General features: G+C 54.4%; 1 protein-coding gene across 1 annotated transcript in view; it reads left to right on the forward strand.

The window, feature by feature from the left end:
• ITGAE (integrin subunit alpha E) overlaps window positions 1–15,656 on the forward strand; it is a 60,647-nt gene that overhangs the window by 23,891 nt on the left and 21,100 nt on the right. Inside the window, exons 3-18 of the mRNA XM_006079695.4 lie at window positions 820–911; window positions 2,320–2,387; window positions 2,724–2,841; window positions 3,068–3,202; window positions 3,582–3,697; window positions 4,293–4,444; window positions 5,466–5,619; window positions 6,183–6,333; window positions 7,285–7,352; window positions 8,344–8,479; window positions 9,177–9,322; window positions 9,702–9,842; window positions 10,498–10,734; window positions 11,732–11,862; window positions 12,484–12,614; window positions 14,543–14,706. Coding sequence (XP_006079757.1) covers window positions 820–911; window positions 2,320–2,387; window positions 2,724–2,841; window positions 3,068–3,202; window positions 3,582–3,697; window positions 4,293–4,444; window positions 5,466–5,619; window positions 6,183–6,333; window positions 7,285–7,352; window positions 8,344–8,479; window positions 9,177–9,322; window positions 9,702–9,842; window positions 10,498–10,734; window positions 11,732–11,862; window positions 12,484–12,614; window positions 14,543–14,706 — 2,140 coding nt within the window. The remainder of the gene's footprint in view (window positions 1–819; window positions 912–2,319; window positions 2,388–2,723; window positions 2,842–3,067; window positions 3,203–3,581; window positions 3,698–4,292; window positions 4,445–5,465; window positions 5,620–6,182; window positions 6,334–7,284; window positions 7,353–8,343; window positions 8,480–9,176; window positions 9,323–9,701; window positions 9,843–10,497; window positions 10,735–11,731; window positions 11,863–12,483; window positions 12,615–14,542; window positions 14,707–15,656) is intronic.

Raw genomic sequence — 15,656 nt, forward strand, 5'->3', positions numbered from 1 at the left:
CACAGCCTTGTTTCTGGGCCCCAGCCCACCGTAGCTCATCATGACCTGTCTAAGTGTGTGGTTCCCTTTCATAAAGCCCTCTGTGGCTTTGCACTGCCCTTGGCGTAAAACCTTGGACTTGCTTCCCTGTTACCCTTCCCCAGTGCCCCCTACTCACAGCCCTTAAGACAGAGAGACCTCCCTGTCAGGGGCAGCTCTTATCCTCTCTGAGTGGCATGGACACTGAGAATATTTAGGCCAACACTGTCTCTGTGTCTCTCTGGGCTCTGGGTGGGGGGCAGAGTTTGCCATTGGGAATCACGTCTCCTGAGGCTGCCTTAACCAGGCCAAGGTGCCCAGAACCTCCAGTTCTGACCAGCCCCCATGAGAGGGGGCACTAGAATGCTCTTCTCAGGAAGCATGGTCACTGAAGCCAGGTGGGGGCAGACCCCCCCCCAGCAGCCACCAGGAAGCCAGCACTGTCTGCAACAGAAACAACTGCGCTGCTGGTGGCTTCCTGGCCCCCCCCCCCATCAAAGAGCAGAGAGTCTTTATTTACCACCAATATCACCCCGTGTCTGTCAGGGTGGGCCAGCAGGCAGAGAGGGGAGGTATTTAGCCATTGCCTGCTAGAAACCATGTGAAGGTTAAAGCCCATGCCTCCCTTGAAATGCAGATCCACTGTCCTGGGCTGGGAGCCTGCCTGCCTATCCTGGGCTGGTCTTTTCCATCGTTTTCCAGATGGGGACCTGTGGGTCTCTGGGCCTGGAACGGAAGGACTGAGCCTGGGCAGTGGGGAGGAGACAGGGGATCGCTGACAAGCTCGACTCTTTTGCTCAGGCTCCTGGTCACCAGCCCCAGAACCAGCCGAACAGCAAAGCCCCTGCATCAGTGCTCTCTCATCCAGGATGAGCTCCACTGCCAACCAGTAGGTAAGTCAGCCCCCACTCCAGGGAATGCTCCCAGGACCTCCTTTCTAGGAATCCCACTCATCCAGGCCAATCATTCCAGCCCTGGCCCCACCTAATCCAGGCCCTCCACCATAGACTCCGCTGCAACAAGCCTTCCACCCTGGTGCCCAATCCAATCTCTACCCAACCCTGACCCCTAACCCATCTTTCCAGATCCAATTCTAACAATGAAAATGAAATAAAAAATGTATGGAGTGTTCACCATGTCGCCTGACACTCTATTATGTACTTCGTGTACTTTTAATTCTCAAAACCACAGCCTTTTACAGAAGAGGAAGCTACAGTTCAGAGAAGGCCTCTGGCTTCCAGTATGACTAACATCATGTATCTGGGTAGTACCAAAGATGTGAACCCAACTCCACTTGATTCCAAAACCCAACCTACCCCAACTCATTGCACCTCAGTGGGACCCAACCCTTCCCGCTCCCATCTAACTGTGGCCATCCTGTCGTCCAGCATGTTGCTGTTGTTCAGTCGCTAAATTGTGTCCGACTCTTTGCAGCCCCATGGACTGCAGCATGCCAGGCTTCCCTGTCCTTCACCATCCCCCAGAGCTTGCTCAAACTCAACGTTCACTGAGTTGGTAAAGCCATTCAACCATCTCACCCTCTTTTGTCCCGTTCTCCTTCCACCTTCAATCTTTCCCAGCATCAGGGTCTTTTCCAATGCATGGGGCCTGCCATATATTAAGTGCTCAATAATGCTGTTTGAATGAACAAAGGAATGGACCTCATTCACTCATTGACCAAACACTCCCCATCCCACCCAGTCCAGCTGAAGGCCCATCTTTGCTGATGACCACTTGGCCGTGTCAGGTGGAGTCCTAGACTGTGAGGGAGGCCCTGTGTTGAACAGCCTCCATCTCTGCCTCAGAAGGGAACGTGGTCAAGCATGGTGGCTGAGTGATCCTGTCACTCAAATATGAGAGTCTGCTGAGGTCCACAGTGGGGAGGGAGGGGAAGGAGCTACACTACTTCCTTGGACCTGGAGAGGGGAGGGTTCATCAGACTCTACGGCCAGTCCCTCAGCCTCTTGCCCCCTCCTCCCCATCTGCTGCTTCTCTACCTGCCTGCCCACCAGCCCAGGAGCCCCTGAGGACCAGCAGCAGGTCTCAGTGTTTCTGGATCCCTATCACCATCTGTCACAGGCCAAGCATAGAGCAGACATCATGGGGCATGTGTTGAATGAGACACTGAGCCTGGGGGAGAGGCTTGTCCTTGAAGGCTCCCCCATCCAGCTTCTGGAGGTTGCTCTGAGTGGCAAGCTGGTCCTCATAGGGCCTTGACCAAGATGGCCCTGTGGCCTCAGCCTTGGCTCCTGGGTTGCCTCCCAGCATCCGTCCCCCCTTACCTGGGCTTCACTGTTTCAGAGCACATCCCCATCCCAAAGGGGAGGTACCAGGGCGTGACGGCTGTCCGGAACCACCACGGTGTTCTGGTGAGTGTGCGTGGCATAGGGGATGGAGGGCCTCGGGGAGCTGGTGGTGACCCCTGTGGTTGACCCCTGTGGACACTAGTCCTGGCTGGTGTGTTATTCTCAGGGCTGAGCCCAGGAATATCATTGATCAACCCCAGGGCTGATGGCGGCTCTGACCTGGGTACACTGTGTAACGCTGACGCTGGCACTGACTCGTCCTCCCCCTGGGGAGGGGCGAACAGGCTGTTCTGTGGCCCCTGCCTGGTTGAGGCTCTGGGTTCTGGCATGGGGGTGTGGGTGTGGCCTGGGTCAGGGGTGACTCTGGCTTGCCCCTTCTTTGTTCCCCTGTTCTACCAGGTCTGCATTCAAGTGCCAACCCGGCAGCCCCACAGCCTCAGCTCAGAGCTCACAGGCAACTGCAGCCTGCTGACCCCTGACCTCCGTCCCCGGGCCCAGGTCTACTTCTCCAACCTTGGTAAGGACTGGACCTGCGTTGGCCTTGGACAGCTCTGAGGGCTCTCCTGGGGTCTGCAAGAAGAGGCACCAGCCTGCGGTAGATGCAGAGGGACACAGGGGCCTGGAGAGGGCAGGGCAGCCTTTGCCCCCCGTGAAGGGAACCAGGGAGAGCTAAGTGAGGGCTGGCCTGGAGGTGAACCAGGAAGCCGTCTGACTCTGAGCTCTTCCATGTGGACTTTTTAAAGAAAGATTTCTGGATCCCGACGCCCCTGTGGATGCTGGAGCCTGCCCCAGGGACAAAAAAGGCAGCACAGAGAATACAGCCAGGAGGCGACGGGATTTGAAGGTGGAAGAGGAGGAAGAGGAGGAGGAGGCAGCTGGTGAGAAGAGGCAGATCTGGGCTGCTCCCAGAGGCTGTCAGAGCTGACCCCTATGCTGGAGACCTCTAGGGTTGAGGTGTGCCTTTTCCAAGAGGTGGGAGGGGTGGCTGGATTTTGCAGGCTTGACCAGCTCTGTCTCCCCCCATCTGTAGGCCCAGGGAGCAAGGGTGCTGGGAGGGACTCATACAGCATCAGAGCCTGAGCAGGTTCTGGCTCTCTCTGCCTCTGAGACAAAGGCTTCACTCTTGGGAGTGGCATCTGAGTCCCCCCTGAACTGAGCCTTCAGGGCTTGACCGGGCAGGTGCCCTTTAGAGCAGGGAGAGCTGCCCTCACTCCAAACGCCACAGCCACTCCTAACCTGCTCCCCATCTTGACCCAGGCACTGAGATCGCCATCGTCCTGGATGGCTCAGGAAGCATTGATCCCCCGGACTTCCAGAAAGCCAAAGACTTCATTTACGACATGATGAAGAACTTTTATACGAAGTGCTTTGAGGTGGGCTTCCCTTAGAGCTGGATTCACACAACTTGTGGGTTGTCTACCACCACTGTGAACAAACTGCTTCAAAACATCCACCAAGGATCTGTTCTCCTTCTGTGGGCCAGCTATTCAGGTTGGGCTGAGCTGGGTGGTTCTTCTGCTGTTCTTACCAGGAGTTAATTCCTGCAGATGCAGACACCTGCTTGACTGGACCGTAAATTGCCTCCACTTTTCTGGGCCATGTGTCTCCAACAGCCCAGCCCAACTCTTTCATAGCAAGCACTTTCCAATGCTCTGATCGCATCACATTTCCTGATGTCCATGGGCCAAAGCAAGTCACCACAGCCTATCCTGGAGTCGATGTGGAAGAGGGGGCTACACAGGGGCATAGGTTCAGAGAAGCCCATGATTCCCCAGGAGTCATTGCTATCACACCTTTCTCCACCCCTGCTGGCTTCGAGGTTGCCCTCTGCCTGAGCATCTCCTCCTGCCCAGAGACTAAGAGGAATGAGTGGATTCTTCCACTTCTTCCAGGGGGAGCCATCTAAGGGGTAGGGGTGGCCTTGAGCAGCTCTGCCAAACTCCTCCCTTCTTGGCCCCTGCCCTGCAGTGCAGATTTGCTGTGGTGCAATATGGAGAAGTCATCCAGACCGAGCTTGACCTTCTAGACAGCCAAGACGTTACAGCCTCCTTGGACAGAGTGAAGAACATCAGTCAAGTGGGAAAAATCACCAAGACTGCCTCTGCCATGCAGCACGTCCTGTGAGTTATCTGTAGACCTACTGGCTGCCAGCCTGTGACCCTGCCCAGAGGCTCTGAGACATCCTGCTTGGAGAAGGTGGCTGGACAGACTATGTAGAGGACAGGGTCAGGGTTCAGGCTCTTCCTTGGCTAAAAGGGGACTGTGAGGTCTTCCAATCCAGCCTTGGCTGATGGATGACACCCCAGGACAGTCCTCCAAAAATTCTTCCAAAGACTACTCCTGTGAGCAGCAGGGGGGCACAGTGCTTGCCAGAGGAGTGAGTGGGCAGGCTCCCTGGCTTCAATCCCAGCTCCAGTTTGCACTCGTGAGACTTTGGGCAAGCTGTTTAACTTCTTTGTGCTTCAGCTGCCTCACATTAAAATTGAGAATCATAGGGAATTCCCTGGTGGTCCAGTGATTAGGATTCTGCACTTTCACTGCTGAAGTCCAGGTTCATCCCTGTTCGGGGAACTAAAATCCTACAAGCTGCAAGGGGTAGCCAAATAATAATAATAATTGTACTTGCTTATAGGATTTTTGAGGATAAATGGGTTAAAATATGTTCAGTGCTAGGTTTTCTCTGCTGGTTCAGTGGTTAAGACTGTGCACTTCCAATGCAGAGAGCATAGGTTCGATCCCTAGTTGGGGAACTAAGATCCCACAGGGTGCGACCAAAAAAATATATATATATGGTTCTTACCACAGTGGCTGGCACATACGTGCTATGTAAATCTTAGCCACTGTAATTAATATCATTATTAGTTTGACATACACACAAGGAATAGACTCCAGTGCTGTCCTCTGGTGTCACCTGTCTGTTGGGAGCAGGTGAGGGTAGGAACACCTGCGCTGCGGTCTTACCTCCTGTACCTGTGCTGCTGTGTACCCAGAGGCATCACCACCCCTCTGTGGGGCTCTGTCCTCCTAGGAGGGCTCCTTTAATCTTCTTTGATTCTAAAACAATCCAGTGAATAAAACCTCCCCAGGGTTCAGTCAACCGTCTGGCAAAGTTCTCTCTCCCTTTCTCCCTCCCCGACTTAGAGATAACATCTTCACACCAAACCAAGGCTCGAGAGCAAAGGCATCCAAGGTCATGGTGGTGCTCACCGATGGGGAAATCTTCCAGGACCCCCTCAACCTCACGACTGTCATCAATTCCCCAAAGATGCGCGGTGTCGAGCGCTTTGCCATTGGGGTAAGAGCCAGGAGCTGGGGGTACCTCGTGACTCTGTACAGCCTGAGGCAGTGAGGAGCCAGGGTTCCTTAAGGGGCATCAGAAAGCAGCTTACCCAAACCCTGCTCTGGTCACAAACACCAAATTCTCTCAGCCCCTGTGTCCCATGCTCCCCACACCCCCAACCCCACTCAGGGTCTTCCCCCAGATGGCTCACTTCCTACTGGTGGTCACAGCTTACTCTCCCAGAAGTTATGGGGAGAGCACTGGATACCCTGGGAGCCCCCGGGAGGCAAGGTTCCTGGAGGAGCTGATGCATAGCTGAGTCTCAGAGGACAAGAGGAGCCACTGACCTAGTGCCCGGGGAAGGCTGGAAGGACTGCAGGCACAGGAAACAGCATGGGCGGGGGTGGGGGGCCCTGGTGTGTTCAGGAACATTCAGGTAGAGTATGGGGAAGCAAGGTACAGGGAAAGAAGGAAGCAGGTGCTGGGGGCCCTGAAGGCCAGACGGAGGGGCTCAGCTCTCTCCCTGGGCCTTGAGACCACTCACGGTGCTCGCCCATTGACCTGGGGCCTCTGTGCAGGTGGGAGAAGCATTTAATAAAAGTAAAGCATACCATGAGCTGAAGCTGATCGCCTCGGACCCCGATGAGGATCATGCCTTCAAGGTGACCAACTACATGGCTCTGGATGGACTGCTGAACAAACTGCAGGAGAGCATCATTCGCGTGGAAGGTGAGGCTCCAGGGCCCTGGCCACCCTGTGGTGGCCCCCTCAGCATCCAGCGGGAGGCCCGAGGCCCGCCCTCCAGCCCCATCCCCGTCCTCCCTCCGTGTGGCACTCTGGCAACTCCCCTCACCTCTCCGAGCCTCAGCTGTTCCATCTCTAAAAAGGCGACAACTGACAGTGGGAAGATGAGGGGAAGGAATAGTTGGGGAGTTTGGGATCGACAGGTACACACAGCTGTATTTAAAATGGATAACCAACAAGGACCTACGTACTGTATAGCACATGGAACTCTGCTCAAAGTTATGTGGTAGCCGGATGGGAGGAGGGTTTGGGGGAGGACAATAGATACTTGTATATGTATGGTTGAGTTCCTTCACTGTCCATCTGAAACTATCACAATGTTGTTAATCGGCCATACTCCAATATAAAATTAAAGTGTTAGTCGCTCAGTCGTGTCCGACTCTTTGCGACCCCATGGACTGTAACAGCCTACCAGGCTCCTCTGTCCTTGGAATTCTCCAGGCAAGAATACTGGAGTGGGTAGCCATTCCCTTCTCCAGGGGAATCTTCCTGACCCAAGGATTGAACCCAGGTCTACTGCATTGCAGGTAGATTCTTTACCATCTGAGTCACCAGGGAAGCCCCCAATATAAAATAAAAAGTTAAAAAAAATCAAAATAAAAAGGTAACAGTAGTCCCAGCCATCCTCGGCACTCCCAAGTTCTGTGAAGCTCTGATGAGAAGCTCCTTCTCTTGCTGGAAGAAGAAGGGTGACTGGGGAATGGTTCCTGCTCCCAGGAGCTCACAGATGAGGAAACCGAGGCCCAGGAAGAGGGAGGGAACAGCCCAGCCTACTTTGCTGGCAGCTGTTAAAGCAGGCCCCTCAATCTCCACCCTGATGTGGTTTTTCCCTTCGCCTCTACTCACAGCGGGCTCACTGGGCTTCTTGGCTTTCAGGCACGGTTGGAGATGCCCTCCACTACCAGCTGGCACAGGTTGGGTTCAGCGCCCAGATCCTGGATAAGGTACGTGGCTGACTGAGCACCAGGAGAGCTCAGCACAGAGGAGGAGCCCCAGGGACTCCTAGGAACTCGGGGTCTCCCCTGCCCCCACCTGGCTTACAGGGTCCTCCTGTAGTGAAGTATCTAAAGGAACCATTCTAGGACAAAAGAAAACATTTCTGTGCGCTTACCCTAACCTGGACCTCTGTTGTCGAGGAGAGAGTGACCCTGTTTATAACAGGGAGTCATTCCGTCCTGTGCTCAAGGGTTAAATGGCTCACTTAACACTGACTGGGAACCCCCAGGCCTGGGTGGGTTTGCCCACCAAGCCGGCTACTTCTCCCCACTGGAGGCCCTGTTCCCCACTGATGGGGTGGGATACAGGCCATGAGGACACGATCTACGAGGCTGGTGGGAGCATGGTTAGCATGTCACTCAGCACAGTGGGCCTTGGGTGCCAGGCCCAGATGTGCAGCCTTGGGGGAGACAAGCCCCATTTTGCTGAGCCATACTTGTTTAATTCAGGCTTCCCAGGTGGCTCAGTGGTAAAGAATCTGCCTCCAGTGCAGGAGACCTGGGTTCAATCCCTGAGTCAGGAAGATCCCATGGAATAGAAAGTGGCAGCCCACTTCAGTATTCTTGCCTGGGAAATCCCATGGACAGAGGAGCCCGGCGGGCTGCAGTCCATAGGATCGCAGGAAGAGTCTGATGTGACTGAATACACACGCACGCCCTTTTCATACTCAACGTCTGGGCCCTCCGGGTTGGATTTCTGTGCCAGAGGCTGCTGGTACTGGAGGGACAGCTGTCGTGGTGGAGTCCTGGGTACAAGGCCACAACCCAGTGTTTGCCTCTCACCTTCCTCCTGCGGCTCTGGGCCGGTAGGCACTGATCTCCACCACCTCCTCCCCCAATCCCCTGCAAGGTTTGCTGTGCTGGCAGGTAGACCTGCGGTCACCTTGGCTGGCCCTGAGTCCCTCCGGCTCAGATTGCCTCCAACCCTCCTCCCTGGCAGGGGCAGGTGCTGCTCGGAACCGTAGGGGCCTTTGATTGGTCCGGGGGCGCACTGCTCTATGACACACACAGATGTAACGGCAGCTTCCTGAACCAGACAGCAGTGGACACCAAGTCTGCGCAGTATGGCTACCTGGGTGAGGGCGGGGCCCGGAGGCCGCCTGGGTGAGGGGCGGGGCCCGGAGGCCGCCTGGGTGAGGGGCGGGGCCCGGAGGCCGCCTGGGTGAGGGGCGGGGCCCGGAGGCCGCCTGGGTGAGGGCGGGGCCCGGAGGCCGCCTGGGTGAGGGCGGGGCCCGGAGGCCGCCTGGGTGAGGGGCGGGGCCCGGAGGCCGCCTGGGTGAGGGCGGGGCCCGGAGGCTACCGGGATGGGGGCGGGGCCTGAGTAGGGACGCAGGCTGTGGTAGGATTCCTAGCTGGAGAGGGCCCTGGTTGTTCATGTGGACTGAGGGATGGATGCTGAGGCTGGTACCAAAGTGCCAGGTCCTGGGCCGCTGCCTAGGGAGGCGGGGCCTCTCCATTAGTAATAGTGGTGAGTGAGCCTTCACTCGGTCCTCAGTCTTCATATACTGCGTTTGTGATGAGCGTGGGTGGTGCATGTGTGTGGAGAGCATTTTGAGTGAAGCTGTATGTGTGGTAATGTGTGTATATCACTTCTGTGTGGCGGAGCACATGGGTAAGTGGGAGCCACCACCGATCATTTTTAAGAGGATGAGATAGTGTCTCCAGTTTTGCCCCGCTGCCCAAGCTACTTGGAAGGCCTGACTGGGAAGGTGGAGGAGAAAAGAGTGGCCCGGCGGGAGGTCCTGATCACAATTCCACCACCCCACCCGGCAGGTTACTCTGTGGCCGTGCTGCACAAGGTTCATGGTCTCTCCTATGTGGCGGGGGCCCCACGGCACAAGCAACAGGGGGCTGTGTTTGAGCTCCAGAAGGTGGGCAGAGAGACCAACAACTTCATGCCAGTGCTGGAGGGCAAGCAGGTACCTGTTAGAGAAGGAACCCTCCTCCCCCAACACACACACACCATTATTATAGATGGGGATCTAGAGACCCCAGAGGGAAAGGAGTGGGCTCCAGGGCACATAGCAGGTGGGGGACTGCGTCGAGCAGAACTCAGCCTTGGCCCCGGCTCTGTGTGCCTGAGTGCCAGCTGGTTTTCCCCATCGTGGGGGATCCAGCCATTCACCCAGCCTCCTATGTTATTCTGGTGAACATACTGACCTGGTCTGACCCAAATGATGGTCCAGGAAGAACATGAGCAGGGGTCTAGTCTTGCCGAGGGGGTCTGGTGGTGGTGGTGGCAGTGGGGGTGGGGGGTCCCTGGCACTCCCCGTGAGCGGCAATTCCCCTGGCCTGTAGTTGGGGTCCTATTTTGGCTCTGAGCTGTGCCCTGTGGACATCGACATGGATGGCATCACAGACTTGCTGCTGGTGGCGGCCCCGTTTTACCACATTCAAGGAGAGGAGGGCAGAGTCTACATGTACCGTGTGAACAAGCAGGTTAGAGATCTCCGTCTTCACAAGGTGGCTGAGGCTGTGGCCGCTCAGCCTGGGGCTGAGGTGACAGAGGCTGGAGGCGCCCTGGCCCTGCCTGGCACTGGAGGGCGGTGATGGGGAGCTCAGGATGGATGGCAGCCTGGTGGGGCGGCTGCTCCCCTCCCCCTCTTTCTTACTTTCCCCACCCCACCATCTCATGTTGATGATGATGACATTCCACACAGCTGCAGAGTTGACAAAGCATGTTTTATCTGTAATCTCATTTGTTTCTCATAGTAACTGTGGGAGGTGGCTGTCACTCCCATTTTACAGATGAGGAAGCTGAGGCTCAGTGATGTTTGAGACTTTCCCCGGTTTACAGAGCCAGTGTGTGATGGAGCCAAGCCAAGAAGCCAGGCCTCCTGATCGCCAGTCCAGTACCCCAATTGTGGGAGTGAGGGGTGCAGCTCTGGGTCCTGGACTGCAAGGCAGCTGGACCCCAGCTTCATCAGTCACTCACTATGTAAACTCAGGAAGGTCTCTTGCCTTTTCTGAGCCTCAGACTCCCTGCTGGAGAGTCAGAATCAATGAGTCTTTGAGCCTGCCTCCCAGGGTGGCAGTGGGGTGGGACCTTGCTGCCTCCCTGTCTTGAGGGCTGAGCTGCCTCTCTGCCTTACAGGATGGCTCCTTCTCCTTGGCACGCATGCTGAGTGGGCACCCCAGGCTAACTTATGCACGATTTGGCTTTGCCATGGCAACAGTGGGGGATATCAGTCAGGATGGGCTCACAGACGTGGCCATTGGGGCCCCCTTGGAGGACTTTGAGGCAGACAATGGTGCAGGCTTCGGCAGTGTGTACATCTACAATGGACGCTCTATCAACCAGCTGGCTGACCTCTCTGCCAACCAGCCACAGGTGACCTCTTGCCTCTACTCTGGCACTTTGATCTTCCCCAGATATGAGGGCCTGAGACCCGAGCCAGCTCCAGTCCTAAGTGTCAGGCAGGTCCCAGGGGGTTGAGAGGGCCCCCGGGGGACAGAAATCACTGGGAGGTTCTCACCTCCACATCCTTCTAGTGGGGCTAGAGGTTGTGGCAATATCCATCTTCTTTCCTGACCTATGACTGTCTCCTTCTTTGGCATTCCTGATCTTGGACCTGCCCCAGATCCTCTTTCCTCTCTCTCTGTCCCTTCTCTGGCTCCTGTCCCCACACTGCCCCCCGCCCCACCCCATTGCATAACCCTCACCCCCTGGACTCCATTGCCAAATTCCACACTATATCTTTTATGGGCACTGCCACCCACCTCCAGCTGCAGTTTCTCTCCAAGCTTCAGTCCTGTGTGTCCAGCGGCTCCTGAGCCCCTCCCCTGAATGGCCTCCAGCATCTCACTCCCAGGATGCCCCACTGAAAGCACCCTCTTCCCTGATACCTGCTGCTCCTCTGGGCCCCATCCCTCCACCACTCACAGCAGAAACCTGGGCTAATCATAGACCCCCACCTCAGCCTGTCAGCCTCCACGTCCTAAAGATCTTACCATCTTCCAAATCCAGCCCCTCCTCTCCATCCCCATCACTACACCCTGACTCCTACCTCATCTTCCACCCTGTGTCTGCAGTGGGTTTCTCAAGTGTATTTCTGTAGACACACCCCAGCCCCACATCAGGCCTCCTGGCACCCAGTCTCCCCTTTCCCACTGCACTGACCCCTGACTGTTTCCCCACCCCCTGCTCTCCTTACCCTCTAGGTCAAGCCCCACCCGCTTCAAGCCTCTGTTCCAATGCCATTTCCCCTGGGAGAACCTTACTTTTTCTTTCCAGTGCCTCTGTGTCCCTGGAGTGGACCAATCTGTTGACTGAATAGAACTGAAAGGAAACTCCTTCCCTCCCCGACATCCTGTGTTTCTCCCCACAGAGGATCAGAGCCTCGGCGGTGGCCCCAGGACTCCAGTACTTCGGCACCTCGGTGGCCGGTGGCTTAGATTTCAACGGCGATGGCCTTGCTGACATCACCGTGGGTGCGCTGGGCCGGGCGGCTGTACTCCGGTAGGGGTCTGCCCTGCCTTCTGAGCAGCTTCACCCCCTTGCCCTACCCTAAATGACCCCAAGAAGACACCAGACACTGATGGGAGGGAGGGAGTGCGCTGTTTAAGAGCATCAGCTCTGTCGAACTGGGTTTGAATCTAAGCTTGAACTTAAGTGTGTCCTTGGGCAGAATCTCTAAGTTCCAGTTTTCTCATCTATAAATGCGAATAACAATGCACCTACTTCACAGTAGCCCCTAGTCTCTATTACCTTATCCTATTTTATTTTTAACATACCTTTTCCTGCACAGAGGATTTTCCTGTTTTTTCATGTTTATTTGATAGTTGTCTGTTTTCCCACTAGAGCAAGGCTTGTCTCTTTCTCTGCTATATTCTGAGGACTCAGAAGAGCACTTGGCATATGAGAGATGTTCAGTAAATATTCACTGAATGAATGAGAGAGCCAGACACTGATCCAGAAGTCCTGTGGTCACTTCTCATATGCCCCTTTGCTGTCTTACTTAGCTCAAGACCAGTACTCTTGCCTGGAAAATCCCATGGACGCAGAAGCCTGGTAGGCTGCAGTCCATGGGGTTGCTAAGGGTTGGACACGACTTCACTTTCACTTTCACTTTCACTTTAGCTCAAGACCTGTGGTTCATCTGAAGGTGTCCATGAACTTCACTCCCAAGGCACTGCCCATTGGCTTCAGCAGCAGCGTGAATGTGTGTTTGTGTTTTGAAATCAACTCCACAACCCTAGCTGCTGAATCAGGTAACAGGCAGCCTAGCTGACCTTTCCAGTGCTCTGGTCACTCTTTGTTGGCTTCAGTGGGGGAGGGGACAGAGAAAGAGGACTGGGTGGGGGTGGGGTGTTATAAAATCCCTCTATTAGATTTTAGTTCCTTTGACCCGTTGTTGTTGTCCAGTTGCTAAGTCGTATCTGACTCTTTTTGACCCCGTGGGCTACAGCACGCCAGGCTTCCCTGTCCTTCACCATCTCCTGGACTTTGCTCAGATTCATGTCCATTGAGTCGGTGATGCTATCTAATCATCTCATCCACTGCTGCCCCTTTCTTCTCCTGCCCTCAATCTTTCCTGGCATCAGGATCTTTTCCAATGAGTCAGTCCTTCGCATCAGGTGGCCAAAGTATTGGTGCTTCAGCTTCAACGTCAGTCTTTCCAATGAGAATTCAGGGTTGATTTCCTTTAGGATTGACTGGTTTGATCTCCTTGCAGTCCAAGGACTCTCAAGAGTCTCTTCCAACACCACATTTTGAAAGTATCAGTTCTTTGGTGTTCCTTTGACTTTAGGTTCAATTTAATGGGAACCGCCCCAGAAAAGGGTGACCTGCTGTTAAGTCCACATTCTGAAGAAGTCTTTCTGACCCTCTTGGGAAGGGGGCATTGGATCCCGTCCTTGGGTTGAAGGCTTGGGTTTCTGAAAGAAAACTTGGAAAAAGGCAGGCCCTTCTCCATCTCCAGCTGCTGTGCCCACGCCTGTGTGTGTGTAGATGCCTCTCCTGTTTTTCTCTGATTACATCTTCTCCCCTTCCCTCCCTCTGCCTTCTCCCTAGTCTAGGGGGACTGGATAATCTGCTGGAGGCCTGGCTTCCCTTCCCACCCTCTTAGCTGGTGCTGGCTGGGAGACCTTCTGGAAGGCAGAGGGTAGGCATGACTTTCACAGCCCAGGTACTTACTGCCAACCCAAGAGGTCTCCTCCAGCACAAACCCTCAGCAACGGTCCCCAGGGCTTCGTCTCTCAGTCACCATCCCCGAGAAGTCGCTCTACTTCCTGCAGGTCAGAAAGCGGGCTCCCAGGTGGCCTGGCTTTACCGCAGGAGTCCAGGATCAAGTGTGGTCATTAAAGAAGGTAGCCCTGTCGTTTCCAGCTGTACAGGCTGGAAGGTTTGGGCCACAGAGCCTGAACCGCATCTGCTGGGTGGTCATGTGACACTGGGCAGGTGTCCTTCACGCTCCGTGCCTGGTATTTTGTTTTGTTTGGTATTTATTTATTTTATGTATTTTTGGCTGTGCTGGGTTTTCATTGCCGTGCGGGCTTTCTCCAGTTGCAGCGAGTGGGAGCTATTCTCTAGTTGTGGTGTGTGGCCTTCTCACTGTGGTGGCTTCTCCTGTTGCAGAGCACAGGCTTTAGGGCACTCAGACTTGGCTCAATAGTTGTACCACACAGGCTTAGTTGCTCCACAGCATGTGGGATCTTCCTGGACCAGGGATTGAACCCCTGTCTCCTGCATTGGCAGGCAGATTTTCTACCACTGAGCCACCAGGGAAGCTGGGGCCCCCGTTTTTGTTCTCTACAGATAGGGAGTTGGCTCAGGTAATCCACAAGGTTCTTCCAGCTCTGCTATCCTCAGGTTTTACTCTATGGTCTCTCTCTCCCGCTTCCTTGAATTTTTCCTCCTCAATATTTCCCCCCTCAATCCCAGCCTCCCCTCTAAAAGCCCTCTTCCCATAGGGAAGACTGACTTAGCCTGGGGATGTTCTGCCCCAGGTTTAGGTCTGGGGCACTGAGGGACCCTAACTAGGGGACAGAAGACATGAGAAAAGTAACTTTGAAATGAAGAAGAAACTCGGGGAAGTGCCTGTGTGGGGGACACCACTCAGGAGGGGCTCATGGGAGGGCCCTTGGTCTGGAGTTTGACCTCCCTGGCTCAATCAGAAAGATCTGATCTTCATTCCCAGGCCTTGGTGAGACCTCTCTGAACTTCACGTTGGATGTGGATGTGGTGAAGCAGAGGAAACGGCTGCAGCATTCAGACAAGAGGATGGATCAGAGCTCCCTTAGGGAGTGGGGCAGGGGGCCCCTTCTCTGTGAGTCCTTCTCGCTCATCCCTACAGATGGAGATGTGAGTGGACGAGTTTCCAAGAGTCCAGAGGGGTCTGTCTTTTTTTTTTTTTAAAGGTTGCTTTGCTTCATTTTTTAAAAAATTTTATATTGGAGTATAGTTGACTAACAGGGGTTTCGCGGGTAGCACAGTACTAAAGAATCTGCCTGCCGATGCAGGAGGTGTGGGTTCCATCCCTGGGTCATCGGAAAGATCCCCTGGAGAAGAAAGTGGCAACCCACTCCAGTATTCTTGCCTGGAGAATCCCATGGACAGAGGAGACTGGGGGCTAGAGTCCACGGGGTCGCAAAGAGTCAGACACAACTGATTGTGCACGCATAGTTGATTAACAGTGTTGTTTTAGTTTCAGATGTGTAGCAAAATGATTCAGTTATACATACACACATATCTGTCCTTTTTCAAGTTCTTTTCCCATTTAGATTATTACAGAACATTAAGCAGAGTTCCCTGTGCTGTGCTATTCAGTAGGTCCTTGTTGGTTATCTATTTTATTTTATTTTGGCCGTGCCGTGTGGCATGTGGGATCTTAGTTCCCTGACCAGGGATCGAACCTGTGTCCCTTGCAGTGAAAGCTGGGAGTCTTAACCACTGGACTGCCAGGGAAGTTCCCCGAGGGGGTCTGTATTGTTGAGAAAAGAACTGAGGTGTATGGAGTGAAGTACAGGGATCCGTACACACACATGAGGCAACTAAAACAATCATAATAGATCAAGAATCACATGCTGGTGTGAGAGATGGGGGTTATGGTACCAGAAAACCAAGTTAAAGCAATCTACAGAGATTGAACACTAAGTAAATCTCTGAGTTTCCCAGAAACTGGACAAAAAGGGAAATCCTCTAATTACTGCCATTTTTCTTGGTAATACATTGGAAATAACAGAGCTCCCTCCCCCACCTGATAACAACAGTGAGGCAGAAGGCCCTTATGTGAGACGACATCAGAAAACCTG

Source organism: Bubalus bubalis, chromosome 3, assembly GCF_019923935.1.
Source record: "Bubalus bubalis isolate 160015118507 breed Murrah chromosome 3, NDDB_SH_1, whole genome shotgun sequence".
In the NCBI taxonomy this organism is placed as follows: Eukaryota; Metazoa; Chordata; class Mammalia; order Artiodactyla; family Bovidae; genus Bubalus; species Bubalus bubalis.